The 18,707-nt window shown below is 63.4% G+C and overlaps 2 protein-coding genes across 2 annotated transcripts in view; one reads left to right on the top strand and one right to left on the bottom strand.

The window, feature by feature from the left end:
* The window catches only part of PKP1 (plakophilin 1), a 288,438-nt gene that overhangs the window by 101,758 nt on the left and 167,973 nt on the right, over nt 1–18,707 (bottom strand). The gene's annotated exons all lie outside the window — the stretch shown is intronic.
* CACNA1S (calcium voltage-gated channel subunit alpha1 S) overlaps nt 1–18,707 on the top strand; it is a 38,627-nt gene that overhangs the window by 8,217 nt on the left and 11,703 nt on the right. Inside the window, exons 6-28 of the mRNA XM_090263155.1 lie at nt 1,393–1,598; nt 2,823–2,926; nt 3,096–3,241; nt 3,635–3,716; nt 5,222–5,382; nt 6,644–6,869; nt 7,533–7,740; nt 8,125–8,245; nt 8,900–9,014; nt 9,909–10,002; nt 10,693–10,762; nt 10,906–11,038; nt 11,673–11,802; nt 12,082–12,141; nt 13,473–13,579; nt 14,121–14,208; nt 14,434–14,541; nt 15,412–15,464; nt 15,735–15,881; nt 16,215–16,416; nt 16,688–16,846; nt 17,955–18,065; nt 18,599–18,682. Coding sequence (XP_090119281.1) covers nt 1,393–1,598; nt 2,823–2,926; nt 3,096–3,241; nt 3,635–3,716; nt 5,222–5,382; nt 6,644–6,869; nt 7,533–7,740; nt 8,125–8,245; nt 8,900–9,014; nt 9,909–10,002; nt 10,693–10,762; nt 10,906–11,038; nt 11,673–11,802; nt 12,082–12,141; nt 13,473–13,579; nt 14,121–14,208; nt 14,434–14,541; nt 15,412–15,464; nt 15,735–15,881; nt 16,215–16,416; nt 16,688–16,846; nt 17,955–18,065; nt 18,599–18,682 — 2,915 coding nt within the window. The remainder of the gene's footprint in view (nt 1–1,392; nt 1,599–2,822; nt 2,927–3,095; nt 3,242–3,634; nt 3,717–5,221; nt 5,383–6,643; nt 6,870–7,532; nt 7,741–8,124; nt 8,246–8,899; nt 9,015–9,908; nt 10,003–10,692; nt 10,763–10,905; nt 11,039–11,672; nt 11,803–12,081; nt 12,142–13,472; nt 13,580–14,120; nt 14,209–14,433; nt 14,542–15,411; nt 15,465–15,734; nt 15,882–16,214; nt 16,417–16,687; nt 16,847–17,954; nt 18,066–18,598; nt 18,683–18,707) is intronic.

The raw sequence follows: 18,707 nt of genomic DNA on the forward strand, positions 1-18,707 counted from the left end.
TCAGTGACCAAGGGTGGCAGGCCTGGGCCATCGCTTGTTCTGAAGCACCTGCACCCCAGATAAAACAGAGAGCCCAGGAGTCAGAGCAGCCGCCTGTAGGGCATGGGAGCGGCCGCCTGTATGGTGGTCACAGAGACCCCACCTGGAGGCCCAGCTGAGCCTGACTCGGCCTCTACACCAGCTGTCCTCAAACTGTTTGCCCTCAGGACCCCTCCACACTCACAAAATCATTGAGGACCCCAGGGAGCTGTGGCCGATGGGGGTTTTATCAACTGATGTTTGTGCTGTTAGACACGAAAACTGAGAAAAACATCCTAGTGTTAGTTTATTAATTTATTTAAAAAGAACAGCATTTAACTCATCACACGTGAACATAAATAACATATTTTTACATAAAATAACTATTTTCCCAAACCCAAAGTGTTTAGTGCCACTTCCATTTTGTCCGAGTCTTGCTCACGCCTGCTCCGGGGCGGCTGCACTTGGCCTGCCCTGCCGCATGTCACTGAGCTCTGGAAAGTTCCATGCTGCTCCCGCTGAAAGGCTGTGCCTCTGGGACCTGCTGCTGGCCTCGCAGCCGCTGCGCACAGAGGGGCCTGCAGGAGGGGGACGAGGCGGCCTCTGTGGGGACGAGCTCTCGCGCCCAAGGTTGCGCTCGGCAGGCTGACGGAGCCGCGGGGCCTGCTTGGTCTGTGCTGTCTCCAGACACGCTCCTCAGCGCCTCAGCCGACCAGGGGCACCCAGCACCCCTGTGCAGTGGGGGGACCCCACTCAGGGCTCAGGACGGCCCCGTATCCAGAGCACTGAGCGGAGGTGGTCAGGTAGGGCATCAGCTCCCGTGACGGCCCTGACCTCTGAGCCCAAAGGGGACTAAGAGACCCCAACAGAAAGGGGCCACCAGAGCTGAAGCGTTTTAGAGACGATGAGGCCCCACCCAGGCGTAGAGGGGCTGCCGGCTAAGGCTACGGAAGCCCCTCTGATCAGCCCGGGGCTCTGAAGCTGGAGGCCTTAACAGCACCTCCATTTCAGCCCCCAGACCCCCAGACGCAGGTCTCAAGGGGGAGCCTGTGAGCCCTACCCCTTGTCCCCCAGGGCAGCCGCCTCCTTTCGAAGGCTCTGTGGGTACAAATTGCAGTCACGTCACACCCGCTTCACAGGGTGCCCTTCGCGGGACAAGGGATCCCAGAAGCCGACCGTCCGGCGGGGCCCTGGGGCCTGCGTTACAGGCGCAGCGGCCTGCAGGTGTCCCCGCTGGGTCCTTGACCCCAGGCTGCCTGTGCCCCATACTCACGGCCCTTCGCTTCTCCAGCTGAGAGTCTCAGCTGCGTCACGCGACGCTTTTGACCGCGTTCTGTCCCAGCGTCGCCCGCTCTCTGATTTCCCCGCCTCCAGACATCGTGGCCACGGTGGAGAACGAGAAGCCGTCGCCCTGCGCCAGGACGGGCTCGGGCCGCCCCTGCACCATCGAGGGCAGCGAGTGCCGGGGTGGCTGGCCCGGCCCCAACCACGGCATCACCCACTTCGACAACTTCGGCTTCTCCATGCTCACGGTGTACCAGTGCATCTCCATGGAGGGCTGGACCGATGTCCTCTACTGGGTGGGTCCGGCCCGCGCCCGCCGGAATGCTGCCCGTCCTCCAGGCTGGCGGGGGTGGGGGCGGGGGACCGCCTCTCCTCGCTCTTCCCCCGGAACCCTGCACAGGGGCATGGTCCCTCTTGTCCCCAGGGGTGCTCCCCAGTGTCCTCGGGAAGTCCCCGGCATGGAGCCTGTCTGTGCAGGACTCAGGAGGAATGGGAGCCCGGAGGTCCGGGTCAGGCTCTGGCCTCACTTCCTAATGGTCCCTAAGCCTGGCTGGTGTGACTCTCTCCTGAGGGCCTGGAGTCTCGGGTTTCTTGGGGGATGACGGACCCTTTGAGTCTCTCTTCTTGCCAGTGGGCAGACTGCTTCCTGTCTTATAAACAGTAGGCATCAGTTTCCTGGTCTGTGATATGAATGCGCCGCCCACCTCACCAGGCAGCCGGGACGGTGACGGGGAGGAGTAACTGAATTGCAACCGAGCGGCTTGTAGCAACACCATCGAAATCTTCGCGCGGCGTCTGCTATTTATTTGCTGTTACCGAGTGCTAGGCTGCGTTTCCCACTTCATTGCCCAGTAATGGAAGGCAGTGTTCCCATTTCACAGATAGGGAAGCTGAGGCCCAGAGAGGTTCAGTAACCTGCACCCAGTCACGGAGCTCGTGGGCGAGAACTCTTGCCCGTCTGCCTCCCGTGCTGAATGCTGTCAAACGCCTGGCAAATAGGGAGGGTTAGTGTGACTAGTCCTTGTGAGCTCCTGTTGTGGGAGCGGATCGCCCACCATTTGAAAGGACTGTTCACGTGTGGCCTCCCCTCTGCTCTCGGGAGCCGGGCGCATTACTGTCCCCAGTAGGCAGACGAGGCAGTGGTGCTCAGGTAGGCTGCGCAACATGTCTCCGGCCTCAGACGCCGGTCGTGAAGCAGCTGGCCAGGCCCGGGCTGAGACTCCTCACTGCTTCTGCTCTTTGAAAACTTTTGGCTGTAAAGAAACCAGCCGGAGATGGACTCCGTGCGAGAGCCAGGCGGGGAGGTGGCCGGTCGCAGGGAGAAATGGGTCAGCGTCACCTGAGCCGTGCAGGCGGTCAGCGAGGCCCCTGCTTGGGAGGCCCTGTATCTCCAGGCCCGAGGTTTGCAGGAGAGCAATGATGGCCTCCCATGGTCCGGACGGCCTCTCTCCTGTCCCCCAGGGTTGGCGGAGGGGGCAACTCAGCCAGGGGGTCAGACGTTCACACCTTTGTCCTTCCAGGTCAACGATGCCATTGGGAATGAGTGGCCCTGGATCTACTTTGTCACCCTCATCCTGCTGGGGTCCTTCTTCATCCTGAACCTGGTGCTTGGTGTCCTGAGCGGGTAAGGAAGCCCAAAGGCAGCAGGGAAAGAGGGGAGGAGGAGGAGGAAGAGGCACAGGACGGAGAGGCGTGGGTTTGAACCTCTGGACGTTCCCCTCCTTGAGAAGCTCAGTCCTTCCCACGCGGCCTCCCCTCTTCCCCTCCCTTCCTGCCTCCCTGCCCCGTTGCAGGGAATTCACCAAAGAGCGGGAGAAGGCCAAGTCCAGGGGAACCTTCCAGAAGCTCCGGGAGAAGCAGCAGCTGGAAGAGGACCTCCGGGGCTACATGAGCTGGATCACGCAGGGCGAGGTCATGGACGTGGAGGACTTGAGAGAAGGTTCAGGCCCACGGGTGTAGTTGTCAGCCCCCACCCCCCAGTTCCCCTCACTTTGGGCACCACCTCACTGGACCCCCCGGCAGGCCCGTGGGGCAGGTGCAGCGTTGCCATGTTGCAGGTGAGGACACCAAGGCCCTTAGGGGTGAGTGACCGGCCGCAGGCCTCCAGCTCAGACAGTGGCCTCCCCGTGAGCCCGGGGCTCTTCCCGGAGCATGGGCTTCCACCTGCCAGACCGTCCCTGAGCGCTCCTGGGAATCTGGTCCCAGGAAGGCGAGGGGATCCAGGCCCATCCACAGCCTGCTGTCCCAGGTGCGCCCAGTCCATGGGCCCTTTCCTGGGGTGTCCAGCCAAGAGGGGCCCAGAAACCTGGCCCACTGCGTCTCTCGCCCCCAGGGAAGCTGTCTTTGGATGAAGGAGGCTCAGACACGGAGAGCCTCTATGAGATCGAGGGCTTGAACAAAATCATCCAGTTTGTGTGAGTGTCTGCTGCCTGCTGGGTCCGCCCTGCCCCGGCTCCCTGAGACCCGGCCACCTCCCTCCAAGGTGGCTCCGGAGCCACTTCCCTGTCCCTTAGCACAGACAGAGGGCACTTGGCGGGTGCTCTGTTCATAGACCGCTGCCCGGGGTCACATCTGGCTGCTTCCCTCTGCCCAGAGAGGGGCTAGCGGGGCAGGCAGGGGAGGGGGCAGGTGTGCACCCTGAAGGTGCAGCTGGGGAGCTCTCTGGGAGCCTGGCCCCGCTGGGCCTTTGTGGCAAGAGGACGAAGTGTTTGGCTGGTGGCTGCTTCCTTGTACTAACGCAAAAGTAGCCCAGGTTTTGGAAGATCAAACCATAGAGAAACACTTCAAAGAAAAGATGAAGATCCCCTCTGCCCTGCCCAGAGGTAACCATGGTAACAGATGAGCATCCCTCGAAGGCATTTTCCAGGGTTTCCTCGTTTTGGCTTTTTCCAAGGTGGGGTTGTTTACAAAATTACGGTCAAATCAGAGCTCAGGGCAGGGCGCACACAGAGGAGGTGCTGCCAGGTATTTGTTGTCACCATGAACCCACACTGACGTGCCGTCACCCAGCGTCCCTGGCTGACCTGCAGGCTCACGGCTGGTGGTGTCCATCCTGCGGGTCTGGACAGATGACCTGTGCCCACTGCTGTCCTGTCACACAGAGCAGTGTCCCTGCCCTGACCACCCTCTGTGCTCTGCCCACCCCACCCCACTTCCACTGCCCAAGTCCCGGCAACGCTGCGCTTTCAGCTGTGGCCACGGTCTTGCTGTTCCAGACCATCACATAGTTTTCCCGTTGGCTTCTTTCACTTAGTAACATGCCTTTGAGGGTCCTCCTTGCCTTTACATAAACACCTTCTTTTGGTGTATCTTTTGACGGAAAATATTCTGCAGTATGGATACTTAGTAATACTTACAAACATCTCATGGTGTGGATGCTCAGACACAGGGAGAGAAGGGAGCTTTCCAGTTTGGGGCGTGTGCAAACAGTTCCCCAGGGGAGCAGGTTTGCAGAAGTGTGAATACCTCTGTTGGCAACCTCCCCGAAAAAGGGCTTGCTGGGCCAAAGAGTGTGTAGATTGCAAACCTGGGGAAAATGCTGCCAGACAAGCCAGCTCCGACTGTTAGCAGGCCCTGCCCACAGCGCACCTCCCGCACCCCAGACCGCTGATTGGCTCAGGAGCTGCTTTCTTAATGGCAGCGTCCCAGCGTTGCTTCCCTGAACTTGGAGTGTGTGGCCCGGCCGATGCCAGGCGCCGTGCTGAGTGCCGTGTCTGATTGTCTGTCTACCAGTGGCACGGCTGTTATGCTTCTTTGAAACAGGTGGGGGTGGGGCTTGGCTGGTGAGAGCCCAGCACATAGGTCCGCGTGGGTCCACAGCCTGTGTGGTGGGGGGCGGGGTGGCCGGACTTGGTGGGGCTGGGAGGCGGGGCTCCGTGAAAGCGGCCACTCTCCGCCATCCTGCTCCGCGCCCCCCCAGCCGACACTGGCGGCGATGGAATCGTATCTTCCGCTGGAAATGCCATGACGTGGTCAAGTCCAAAGCCTTCTACTGGCTGGTGATCCTGATCGTGGCCCTGAACACGCTGTCCATCGCCTCCGAGCACCACAACCAGCCGCTGTGGCTGACGCACCTGCAAGGTGAGGTGGGCCCGGGAGGGAGGGGACCGCTGTGGCTGGCGGCGGGGCCAGCTGAGGGCACCATGGGTTTTGCGGAAGAGGTCAGTTAGATATTGGCATTGTTTCCTAGAAGGGACAGGCTGGGGGTGGCTTCCTTCTTGGGAGACCCTCAGGTGTGTGCGCAGGTGTCTGGGCAAACTATCTCCACTGCACACGCTGCACATACAGAAGGTCAGTCAGGTAGGCGTCCAAGCCTCCAGGTTGAAACTGTACTCCAGAAGCAGTGATTTTCACCAAGCCTCATTGCCCACACACTCTCTGTAAGGCAAAGAGAAACACCCCAGGGTGCAGAGAGAACAAACATGCTTCCGCGAGCTTCTTCAGCCGGAGGCGAAGACCGCTGTCAATAAGTCCCATCAAGTCACTATAGGGAGGGCACCTGTGGAGCTGCGTCCAGCAGGAGCCAGACTGTGTGGTCACGGTGGGGGGCTCCGTGGGTCTTAAAGAATCAACAGACAAGCCAGGTGGTCAGGATATGAAGCTGCTGAGCAGCCTCGAGGCTTCAAGGGGCCATGGGACTCTGTGTGTGACTGAGAGTGTCAGGGACAGGAGACAGAGCCCTGTCTGCATGACGTGGGAAACAGGGCTGACCACCCATGTAGAGCCAGGGTCCTGGAAGGGCTGCCTGTTTGGCCAGGAAGTGGGGTGGGGGTTATCCCAGCTGGAGCCTCTGGGAAGAAGGAAAAGCCCAGGTCCCGTCTGTGCTCTGTGCGGGTGTGGGGGCCAAGTTGCTCTGTCCACAGGGTGCAGGGCCCCTGAGCTAAGAGAGTAACATAAAAACCTAGTTTCTGACAGGGAAACCCCCAGGGTGCCCAGTGAAGCACACATGGGCCCCTCCCCAAGGGTGCTCTGCAGCCCAAGCTGGGCAGAGCTCCTGCAGAGCAAAGCCTTTGCCAAAGACAAGCCTATACCCCAACTGCCGAAACGGGGCCACCGCCAGGAGGGGGTATTAGGCACGGCCACAGCCACTGGGAGCTAGCAGGCCGAGAGCCGGAGGTCGCAGCACAGCACAGAAGACAGTTTCAGACAGTGAAAGAGAGAAAAGAAGGCCGATAGCCAGAAGAGGAGACTGCCATCCTCTGGGGAGGAGACGGGAGATAGATGGCCGCTTGAGGACGTGGGAGAGAGTCCGAGGTGGGGGTGCTCAGCCAGGCGGGCGCGGCTTGGCAGGGGAGGTGGGGAAGGGAGGAGAGCGATGCTGAGCCTGCGCCGCGGCCCCCAGACGTGGCCAACCGGGTGCTGCTGTCCCTCTTCACCATGGAGATGCTGGTGAAGATGTACGGGCTGGGCCTGCGCCAGTACTTCCTGTCGGTCTTCAACCGCTTCGACTGCTTCGTGGTGTGCAGCGGCATCCTGGAGATCCTGCTGGTGGAGTCGGGCGCCATGAGCCCCCTGGGCATCTCCGTGCTGCGCTGCATCCGCCTCCTGAGGCTCTTCAAGGTCACCAAGTGAGCAGGGCGGCCCCGGCGGGCACAGCTGGCTCATTGCCCACGTGTCGGGTCCCGCCAGGCCCCGCCAGGTCCCGCCAGGTCCCGGGGAAGCACCTGTCTCTGAGAGACACGACGTCCCTCTTTGGACCTCATTCCTCTCGCTTATTCCGCCCTCTTCCCGTGGTCTCAGGGCAGGAGGGAGGGGTGTGGAACAGAGGACGGAAGCAGGCAAAGCAGAGGCTGGAGGAGGGAAGAAGGAAGGGAAGAGACGATGAGGCGGGGAAGGGGCTGGACCCAAGGAACGGGGACTGTGAGGGAGCCGTGGAGGGCGGTGCAGGGACGAGAGACAATGCGTGGGTTTCCGAGGTTGACTGAGCGCCCCCTGAGCTGGGTGCCGTGCCAGGCACAGGGGCTGGGCATGCAGACCAAAGTGGTCTGTGCTCTCCCGGGTTTACAGCCCCATGGAGTTAGACAGCAGTGCTGCTAAGGAGAATGAAATAATGAACAAGTTGCATGCTGTGACAGAAGGAAAGGGGGGGCACCACAATCCAGGGGCCTCCCCTTCCAGGCAGTCCTCCCTCCTGCATGCGCCCATCCCTAAGCCTTCCCCCAGCCCACCCAGACCCCATGAACACCTGGGAGAAGGGCTGCCTCCCTCTACCTTGCTACCACATCCTGCAGGTACTGGACATCGCTGAGCAACCTGGTGGCGTCCCTGCTCAACTCCATTCGCTCCATTGCCTCGCTGCTGCTCCTGCTCTTCCTCTTCATCATCATCTTTGCCCTGCTGGGCATGCAGCTCTTTGGGGGCAGGTACGACTTCGAGGACACCGAGGTGCGCCGCAGCAACTTTGACAACTTCCCACAGGCCCTCATCAGCGTCTTCCAGGTGGGCTGCCCGCAGGGGCCGATACTCCTTCTAGTTCCTCAGCGTCAGAGTAGGTGTCACCTCCTCCAGGTAGCCTTCCCAGATTTGTGGGTTTGAGGTCCCCCTGCAGGCTCCCTCATCCCCTGTGCTTCTCTCCATTGTGACCATTGTTTGTCTGTCTCCTGCACACTCCTGAGCTAGGAGCTGTGCTCAGCGAGTCCTGTGTGTCTGTCCCTAGTGCCTAGCAGGGTGCTGGCCCAGAGTGGGATAGTAGTTCATGAGCAAATGGAGTTGGGGTAGGGTGGGAGCCCATGCTCCTGTTCTGTCTCTCACATGCTGCTGCTACCTCCGAGCACAAAGCTTCTCTGTGCCCTCGTGTACCCCACCATTCCTCCTGCCCCCCAGGTCCTGACAGGTGAAGACTGGAACTCTGTGATGTACAATGGCATCATGGCCTATGGCGGGCCCTCCTACCCCGGCATGCTCGTGTGCATTTACTTCATCATCCTCTTTGTCTGCGGCAACTGTATCCCTCCCGGCAGGTGCAGGGAGGAGTGGGGGTGCTGGGAGCTGGGAGAGGTGCTTAAAGCGGAGGTCAAGGGTGCCCCTGGCTGGAGAGCGGCTCCCAGGCTCCTGGGGGGGTGGAGGAGGGAGGCAGGACAGGACAATCAGCAAGTGCGGGTGTAGCTGCAGGGCAATTGTTTCCTCCAGCCCCGTTAGAGAGCCAGGGTGACTGGCTACAGGGGGCGGTTGGCGAGCCTGGGGCAGGTGGCGGAAGGGGATAGCTTAGCAGAGGAGCTGTGAGGAGCGTGAGGCAGCCTGGGGCAAAGGCGGGGAATAGACAGGGTGGAATCGGGGTGCTGGGGCAGAGAGCGCGCTAAGAGGGCCATCAGAGGGTAAGGTAAGCGGGCGGAGGGCCTTCTGCAGAGCCCGGGCCGGATGCCTGCACCACGGGATTTGATGATGAGTAGGGGGAGGGAGGGGCCCATGTGTGCCTGGCATGGGGCTGGGCTCAGTCCTGGGCAGGAAAGGGGTGGTGCTTATCTGGGCTCCCTGAGGATGGTCATCCATGTCCCTGCGCCCAAGCCCTCCTGTGGGGTCGCTCTGGCCAGAGGGTCTCCGATGACCCCACCCGGGAGCAGGTAGGGCGGCCCCTGGCCCCTTAACTGGAGGCCCTCAGATATTCTGCTCAACGTCTTCCTGGCCATTGCCGTGGACAACCTTGCCGAGGCTGAGAGCCTGACCTCTGCCCAGAAGGCCAAGGCTGAGGAGCGGAAGCGCAGGAAGATGTCCAGGTGAGGGCTGGTGACCTGGGCGGGGCCTGCAGTGCCCAGGGGGCTGGCATCCCAGCTCCGGGCAGGTGGCTCCCTGGAGCCTGGCTTATAGCGGCCAGGCCCTGGGGACAGTTGTCCAGGGGGCGGTCCTCTGTGGCCAGCACCCCCAGAGAGAGCTGCGGTTCTGCACGGTGCCCCGGAGACGGAGTCAACTGCAAACGGGCCTCCAGGCCATGGGGAGGGTCCTCGGTCCCCTCCCGGCCAGCCACGCAGTCACAGCTGACCTGGAGCTGCCCGGCCCGTCCTCTGGGAAGCGGGGCTTGCTTCTGCAGGACGGGCTGTCTCCGCAGAGTCTCTGGAGCTCTCACTGTGAATTGGTCACCCGGGGACCTCGTCACAGTGCAGCATCCAGTCTGGGGAGTCTGGGGCAAGTGGCTGAGGTGCCTCCAATATGATGGGGTGGGGCCAGAGCGGTGGGTTGGAGAACCGGCTGCCCCAAGTGGCTCTAGACAAAGACCCTCCTCCTCTGGGGCCTGTTCCCGGTCGGGCGGGATGGCCAGCCGGGGAGGCCACACACCTCCTAAGACTTTCCCAAGACCGGAGCCCCATCTCAGACCCAACCGCACTCCCACGTGGGCGTGCTTCTTGGGCAGAGCCAAGCTTCCTCCTGCCCACTCACCGATCAGCCGGCATTGCGCGTGGCTGACCAGGGAGCCACGTCTGGGCCAAAGCTGAACATCAAGTCCTCGACTCACCCAGGCCCACAGGCCATTCGGTCTGGTGGCCACGCTGCTCCGTCCCCACAGAGCCCGTGAGCCCTTGGCCAGGGTCCCCTGAGGGACCTCTCTCCTGAACGGATCCTGGAGAACTTTCTAGCTTGGCCTCCACTTTAGTTTTCTTGGTTTTCCAACACAGGGGCCTCCCAGACAAGCCCGAGGAGGAGAAGTCAGTGGTGGCCAAGAAGCCAGACCAGAAGCCCAAGGGCGAGGGGATCCCCACCACGGCCAAGGTGCGCTCAGCACAGGGGTGTTTGCAGAGGCAGGGGCGGGCGGGGCCCTGAAAGTCCCTGGTCCCCGGCGTCCCCCCAGCCTGAGGGGGCTGGTGGGGCGGGAGGTAGGAGAGGGGCGCCCGGCCAGTTGAGGACACCCCCCTCCACTCCATGGGGACTGCCCATGGCTTCAGCTCCTGCAGGTGACCCTCTGACTGAGAAGTTCAGGTACCTGGCCTGGGACCCAGACGTCCTCAGAGCCCCAGCGTCCCTCCCCAGCCACCTGCACCCCTTTTCCCCAGAGAGGCCCAGACTGGCTTCCCACTGTTCTCTCCCACCTGCCTTGTCCCGGTCTCTGGGCTCCCCCATCCTGGGGGCCGAGGAGCAGGCTCCAAGGGTCAGAGGGTGACCCCAGAGGGAGCAGGGGCCAGGGAGGCGCCCAGCTCTGTCCTGGAGAAGTCATCAGGGCTTGGGGGACATGGTGCACAGGCCCGGACAGGCTGGGGCCCTGGCTCCGCGCTGCAGCAGCTTAGGCGGTTGGTCTGACTCTCTGGCCTGGCCTGTCATCTGAAACATGGGGGTGATCCCCTAGTGTCACCTGTCCCAGGCTGATCAGGAGGCAGAAGCCTGCATGGGCCCCCAGTGAATGTCCCCTAAGGGGAGACTTCAGGTCTTGTTTTTACCATCCTCTTCCTCATGTTCCTCCTACAGCTGAAAATCGATGAATTCGAGTCGAACGTCAATGAGGTGAAGGACCCCTACCCGTCAGCCGACTTCCCAGGTGAGTCCCGGGGCTTCGTGGGGGGTTTGCTGGGGCCTCTGCCTCGGGCCCAGCCTCTCCTGTGTCCCCAACCTGGATGCCCTCCGCCCCCAGCTTGGGAGCATCTGTGACAGAATATGGGCCTGTCTGTCCCCTCCCTGCAGGGGATGACGAGGAGGATGAGCCCGAGATCCCTGTGAGCCCCCGTCCGCGGCCCCTGGCTGAGCTGCAGCTGAAGGAGAAGGCGGTGCCCATTCCCGAAGCCAGCTCCTTCTTTATCTTCAGCCCCACCAACAAGTGGGTGTCACCTGGACTGTCGTGCGCGGGACCTGGCTCTGGGAGGCGGCTGTTCCTGGCCCTAAGGAGACCCCTCTCCTGGCCATCTGAGCCCACATTTACAGTGGGAGAGCGCAGCCCTTCAGCTTCGGGTCCCGTGCCCCGTCTGAAATGCTGCGGCTCGGGGGAGGGATGCTTCAACCTTACCAGGTGCTGGCACCAAGGGGGCCTGGGGTCACTGGCTCCTTCCAGGGAGCAGTTTTAGACAGAGGATGCGGGCTGGGGAAGCTGTCCTTCTTCCTGGCTTCGGAGATTTGTGCCTGACCAACGCACACAAACTAGAATCTCCGAATAGCTTCACCTGAGGCCTCAGGGGCGGGGGCGAGCCTGCCCCTCCTTCTGGCAGGAAACCTGGGTGGCGGTGGGGTGTTGGGGAAGGAAGGGTGGTGGGAGGGGCTTGGCTGGGGGATGCGACTGAGGCTGCAGGGACAGAATGGGGGCAGGGCTGCCGCGTGTCCAGCCAGAGGACCGTCCAGATGGAAGGTCTTCTCTGCTGACCTGGGAGGGAGGGAGGGAGGGCGTCCCCCACGGGACAGGCTGTTGAGGCCTGAGCGCCCAGCACCCCGCCTCTCTCCTGACCCTCCCATCCCCACAGGATCCGCGTGCTGTGTCACCGTATCGTCAACGCCACCTGGTTCACCAACTTCATCCTGCTCTTCATCATGCTCAGCAGCGCGGCGCTGGCCGCCGAGGACCCCATCCGGGCCGAGTCCATGAGGAATCAGGTGACGGCGGTGCCCTGCGCCCTCTGCCAGCTCAGCGTCCCTCAGCCCCTCACTCTGCGGCTCCCTTCAGCAGGCCCTCTGCGTGCCCACAGGCCTCAGGGTTTCTTAGAGGTCAAGTCCCCGGAGGGCACAGACTGCCCAGGCCCTTCCTGAACGCTGCTGCCACAGCACGGGGCACAGACTGGCTCTTATCATGGTGATGATGGCGGTTTTGACGGCGATGACGGTATTGCTGCCTCACCGTCCCTCTCACTGGCTCCTCCCCTTCCCTGTCCCCAGATCCTCGGCTACTTTGACATTGCCTTCACCTCCGTGTTCACTGTGGAGATCATCCTGAAGGTGCGTGAAGGCCGGGGGTCAGCTTCGGCCTGGGCGTGGGTGCCTCTGGGCCAGGGAACCAGACGGGGCATGGCTCGAACTTCCCCACACACCCCTCGCTCAGGGGCTGGATGGCAGGGTGAGGCCAAAGCAGCGGGGGGAGAGGCTGGGAAAGAGTCAGAGCCGGGAGACCAGCATCCAGAGCCAGGGTGAAGGGTGAGGGATGAACAGTGGGAGACATGCAACCTTGGGCGCCCCCCACACTGAAGGCTCCGTTAGGGTGAGTGAGAGCAGACCTGAACAGCTGTGACTGGTTCCTAGACCGAAAGGCCTCCCCTCTGGGCCACCCCCCCAGAGTGCTGCCCTGGGCAGGTTCCTGGCATCTCTTCCCTGACCTGCCCTCTCCCTCCTTGTCCACAGCACATTTCTGTGGGTCTGTTCTCCAGGTGGGCACCCTGGGGTCACACCATCCTAAACTTAACGGGGGGAGAGGGGAGCTATGTGGCAGGAGCAGTCCCAGAGCAGGCTACAGGGTCCCCACTATTAAAGGAGTTGAGCGGAGGGAGATGGTGGCTTCCCTGAAGTCCATGAGGACTTCCTGGAGGTGGTGACATACACATTAAATCTTGCTGTTGGACAGGACTTCATTAGGAAGAGAGAGCAAGGATGGTCCAGGAGGGCATTATAAGGAGATGTTTGGGAGGAGCTCAGAGAGCAGCCCCTTGCAGTGGGGAGATGCCTATGCCCAGGGAAGGCCCGTTCAGAGGCAGGAAGGCGGTCACATAGGGCCAGCCCAGGCCTCAGCCCAATCACACGTGAAACGCATAAGTGGTTAAAGCAAAGGGCCTGGGGGATTACCTGAGAGTTTATGAGAAAAAGCTGAGAAGTGAGTGAGGGGGCGTGGCCGGAGTCCTGGGGACCAGAAAGAGAGTGGCCGGGTCCCAGTGAAGGTCCTCCAGTCCTTGAGGGGGGTTCAGCCGACTCGGCCCTCCTTAGGGCTGAAGGGACTTCTGAAGCAGCTTCCACAGTGGAGGGGGGATTGAATCGTGTCCTGCAGGAGAGGGGAGGCCAGGGCTTCCCCACCCGGTGGCCCCACAGGGACAGAGACCGGGGCTCCTATGGCAAAGGCTGGCGTGGCTGCCCTGAGAAGCCCCCAGGCTGCCAGAGCTGGAGCAGAAAACAGCACACCCCCTAGGACAGGGTGACAGGGGGCAGGGGGCTGGGGGCCCACAGAGTCCCTCCGCCGCTTTGCCTCCTCGGAGCAGGCCCAGGCGAATCCGCCCCCAGCCCTGCCTGGTCGGGTGCGGCCTGTGCCCGCCGTGCCCACTGGGGTGCTGCCCGTCTCCCCGCAGATGACGACCTACGGGGCCTTCCTGCACAAGGGCTCCTTCTGCCGCAACTACTTCAACCTCCTGGACCTGCTGGTGGTGGCGGTGTCCCTCGTCTCCATGAAGCTGGAGTGAGCCGGCCGGGCGGGCGGGGCGGGGGGCCCCTCTGCCCCCTGCCAGGGCCTCAGAGCGGGGGTCGCCCCTTGGCTGAGGGCGGGCACCACGCGCCAGGGTGAGGGTGTCCCAGAGCCATGGACAGGCGTCCGGGTTCCCTTGGGTTGTCACCAACGGGACTGAAGCCACAATGCCAAGGGGGCAGAGCCGCACGCTGGCGACGAGAGGAGTCAGAGTGCAGAAGGCAGTCCCGGCAGCCCTTGTGGAGCTGGGCCCGCACTTGGGGCTCCCAGTCTGATGGGGGGACGAGGCTGCACCCTCTCCCCTCCCCTCCCCATCCAGGAAGCCTGTTCTGTGCTGCTGACAGGTGATGAGAACATGGCCCTTGAGTAGGAGGCAGCCCACACCCAGCCCAGGGACAGGCAGGGCGGGCGGGCGTGTCAGGCAGGGAGAGGCCCTGAGGGCTGCGGGCCACGGGGCCTGGGGGCCAGGGCAGGGGGGCTGGCGGAGCTGGACTCGGGAGCAGCCACCCAGCCCGGCCCGCGGCCGCCTCCCCAGGTCCAGCTCGATCTCCGTGGTGAAGATCCTGAGGGTGCTGAGGGTACTCCGACCCCTGCGGGCCATCAACAGGGCCAAAGGGCTGAAGGTGAGAGGCCCGGGCAGCCCCCGGGGGGCGGGAGAGGGCACTGCCGGACCCTCAGCCCGGCCGTCGCCGGGCACGTCCGTCTGCCTCTGCCTGTCGTCGGGGGTGAGGGTGAGGCGGGGCAGCCGGGGTCCCACAGCCTTGCTGCTGGCCGCCAGCTGGGGGCAGGGAGGCTGACTGCCCCGGGGTCCCCTCGGGGGAACAAGCCGGCCCGTGGCCTCCCCGCAGCACGTGGTGCAGTGCGTGTTCGTGGCCATCCGTACCATCGGCAACATCGTCCTGGTCACCACGCTGCTGCAGTTCATCTTCGCCTGCGTCGGGGTCCAGCTCTTCAAGGTGAGCCGCGGCCAGGGGCTGCCCTCGGGCCGGGCCAGAGCCGCCTGCTCCCCCGTCTAAGCCAAGGGGGCCCCCGCTGGAGAGCAGCTGTCCCTGAGACCCCAGCCCCTGCTGTCTCCGGCTGCTGTGGTTTCTCCTTGAGGACGAAGGCGCCTCCCGCACCTGCCGGGCCCTGCAGTCACCACCCCCCCTTCCAGCACTCCCCCCCACCCCCACCAGCCAGGCCTGCCCAAAACACGCCCCCACCCAGCCCCGTTGGGCCCTCAGTCACCTGGGCTTCCGCACCCCGTGTGTGCGGCTGGTCCACGTCCCTCAGCCTCCCAGCAGCTTCTGGGGGGAGGAGTCCAGCTTCGCTCATCTGGCAGGGGACCCGGTCCTGGCCTGTTCTCAGCTCCTCTCTAGGGGTCACTCTGAGCGGGTTCATGGACACCCCTGGCTTTTGGATCACCCGCAGGACATAGAACCCACCTCCCTGGCTCATCCTTTCACGACCCAGGCTCCCCCTCCCCCCATGTGTCCTGTTCTAAAGCCACGGGGCGGCGCCTCACCAGGCCGGGCTGTGCAGCGGGGTGCACTCATTCACTCTGCGGGCCCGCACGGGGCGCCTTCTCTGGGTCAGGCCTCGGCGGGGCTGAGGGGCCACGAGCAAAGCCCTCCGGCCAGTCCCAGGGCCGGGAGCAGGCTGCGGGGTGGGCGGTGAGGAAGGAGGACGTTCTGGGCCCCCCCACCCCCACCCCTGGTGTGGCCACGCTCTGGGAGGAAGACGCAGGCTCCCCCTCCACACTGCCTGCCTTGGCCTTAGTTCTCCCACCACCCCCATTTCACTCCTGTTTCCATGACAACGTGTCTCTCACTCCCTCCTGGGCGCAGGGCAAGTTCTTCAGCTGCACTGACCAGTCCAAGATGTCGGAGAAGGAGTGCAGGTGTGCCGTCCAGCGGAGGGCCAGGAACGGGGAGGGGCGTGAGGGGCAGGTGGCCCTTTAGCGGGGGAGCTGGGAGCTGAGCCCTCGCCCCAGGAGGGGTGCTCACAGAGCGCCTTTCCTGGGGCCCTGTGGGGAGGGGGTGCCCAGCATGGCCCTCTGGTCCCGTCGGGACCACCACCTGTCCTGCACACTCCCCGCCCAGAGCCCAGTGGACGTGGGGGAACAGCGAGCTGCGTGCAGGGCAGTGACTGTGCCCCCGACCCCACCCAGGGGCTACTACTATGTGTACAAGGACGGGGACCCCACGCAGGTGGAGCTGCACCCCCGCGAGTGGGTGCACAATGACTTCCACTTCGACAACGTGCTGTCGGCCATGATGTCCCTCTTCACCGTATCCACCTTCGAGGGGTGGCCGCAGTGAGTGGGGGTGGGGCGGGGCCACGTGGCATGGTTGGTCGGGGCAGGGCCTGGGTCCAGCCGGCTCCTCTGCAGCCCCTAGGCCCGTGGAAGACCGGGTGCCGACTGTCACTCCAGAGAGAGCCTGACCAGGGCCTCTGAGCACGTGTCTCCCGTCCCCCATCGGCTGATTGATTAGGGTAGCAGGGTGCGCCCCGGGAAGGTGGGCCCATTCTGCCTTCCCTGGCACGGCCTGACTCCCGTCCAGCATGCGGCCCTTCACAAAGCTCCCCTGAGGGCTGAAGCGCCCCCGCCCCGGCCCAGCCCCCAGCCTGCCCTGCCCCCCCCCCCCAGGCTCCTGTACAGGGCCATTGACTCCTCCGAGGAGGACAGAGGCCCCGTGTACAACAACCGGGTGGAGATGGCCATCTTCTTCATCATCTACATCATCCTCATCGCCTTCTTCATGATGAACATCTTCGTGGGCTTCGTCATCGTCACCTTCCAGGAGCAGGGCGAGACCGAGTACAAGAACTGCGAGCTGAACAAGAACCAGGTGCCTGGGCCCCTGACGCGGCCCTGCTGGTGCAGAGTCCAGGGGCGGGGCAACCCCAGATCCTCCCCTGGCCCCCCCCCACCCGTCTCCAGCCCATCGCCAACGTGCAGCAGGACCAGCTGCTGGGTGGGGTCTTCTCGTGGGACCCTCATGACACCCAGGGAAGGAAGCCCGTCAGAGCCCGGAGGGAGCCCACCCGCCCGCCTGAGCCACAGGCCCCGGGTGGCCCCCGGCGGCCGGCACGCTGACGCCCCGCTGCATTGCACCCCAGCGCCAATGTGTGCAGTACGCCCTGAAGGCCCGCCCGCTCAAGTGCTACATCCCCAAGAACCCGTACCAGTACCAGGTGTGGTACGTGGTCACCTCCTCCTACTTCGAGTACCTGATGTTCGCCCTCATCATGCTCAACACCATCTGCCTGGGCATGCAGGTGAGGGCCCGGGCCGTCGGCCCGTGAACGGACCAGGCAGGGCAGGGCAGGGCAGGGGTCCAGGCTGCCCCCCAGCGGCCCTCCCTGCCACCTGCGGGGTGCTGAGGCGCTGCGTGGGACAGAGACGTGCGCTTGAGTCAGGCCTCGCCGCCCGCCTGGCACCTGGCGGCTCACCAGGCGGGCACTCGGGGTGCAGCTCGCCCCGGTTCCGCGGGCAGGGCTGGTGGGTGGAGGACGGCAGGGGTAGTGAAAGGGCTCTCTCTGCTTTCCTTCTACCGCAGCAAGGCTGGGAGGCCCCGTGGGCTGGGATTTTGGCTCCAGTCCCAAGCAAGGATGTAGTATTCACGGGACAGAGCACGTGGTATAGACAAAGTCACCATCGGCGGTGTTATCGAGCCTTAATTAAGCACCCGATCTCGTAAGCCCTGTGTAAACAGAACCTTGCGAGACCAAGGCTCCCCCAGGGCCAGGCCAGCCGGGCAGTGGGGAAGTGGAAGCAGGCGCAGGTCTAGACGGTCAGGAGCAATGGTGGAGTTTGGGTCTGAGCCCAGTTGCAGAATTGGGGGCCCTGCCAGCAGGGGGTGGGGTGGACGGCCTCCAGACCCTCTGAACTACCGGGGGGTGAGGTTTGTAGAAGAGGTGGGAAGTCATCCACTTTCTGAAAAACAAGGGTGAGGGACTCCTGGGGATGTTATAAGGACAGGGGCTTACAGAAGGTCATACTCTGCGTCAGGGGGCTGAGTGTATAGTTTGGAGCCATCTCCCCAGCCTGGGGGCCGTGAGTACGTGCAGTGGGTTTGGTGGGCTCAGCAACTCACCCGTGGTTGGGGGTGAGACAAGCTCGGGAGCCCAGGGGTCTTCTCTCCTAGTCCTGTGTCCAAACGCCTAGACGAGATCTGTCACAGAGCCCTGGTAGGGGAAGGGACCTCCCTGCTGGTCCTCCCAGTGGCCCCGGCCACAGGACTGTGAATGGGCACCACCCCATCACCTCCAGGCGGGGCAGGGAGCCTGTCGGGCAGGGTAGAATTCAGGGAATTGCTAAGCAGACTCTAGTGTTTTGAGATTTAAAAGAGAAGCCAGACCCTCCCAGCGCCCTCCCCCCACACAGCACTACAACCAGTCAGAGCAGATGAACCACATCTCAGACGTCCTCAACGTGGCCTTCACCATCATCTTCACCCTGGAGATGATCCTCAAGCTCGTGGCATTCAAGGCCAGGGTGCGTGCCGAGGCCAGAGGGCCGGGGGAGCGGGTGAGGCCTGACGGGCGGGGGAGGGGCTCCCCTGTTCCCAGAGCTGCTCGCCCCTGGGGCTGCAGCTGCCTTCAGAGGCAGGGGTGCTGGCTGCCCCTCCCTGGGCTTCTGATGACAAGCCCAGGGCCGGGGTGCCCCCACGGGTGGCCTTGGCTCCCAAGTCCACTGCCGCACGCCCAGCCCAGCCACCCCCGTCAGGCCTGCGCTGTCCTGCCTGAGGCTGGGCTTTGAGGGGGCAGAATGAAAGCGCTCCCCATCTGGACCAGGACCCCAAAGCCTGAGTTCTCGGCCACCCCCCCACCACTGACCGCTTCATGCTCTGGAGGAAACAAGGGCCGAAGGGAGAGGGCATGGGAGTGGGGGCTCATGGGAGCCCCAGGGGAAAGGAAAGCCCCCCAGGCCTGGTCCCAGTTCTGCCTTCCCATAGCTGGCCGGGACCACCGCCTCCTCCGGAGCTCCTCCTTGAAATGCTCCCCCAATTCCCGCCCCTGTCCTCCCAGGGCTACTTTGGGGACCCCTGGAATGTGTTTGACTTCCTGATTGTCATCGGCAGCATCATTGACGTCATCCTGAGCGAGATTGATGTGAGTGTCAGGGGGCAGAGCCTCC

The sequence above is a fragment of the Furipterus horrens genome, unplaced genomic scaffold (genome assembly GCF_987537825.1).
Source record: "Furipterus horrens unplaced genomic scaffold, mFurHor1.1.pri manual_scaffold_15, whole genome shotgun sequence".
Classification (NCBI taxonomy): domain Eukaryota; kingdom Metazoa; phylum Chordata; class Mammalia; order Chiroptera; family Furipteridae; genus Furipterus; species Furipterus horrens.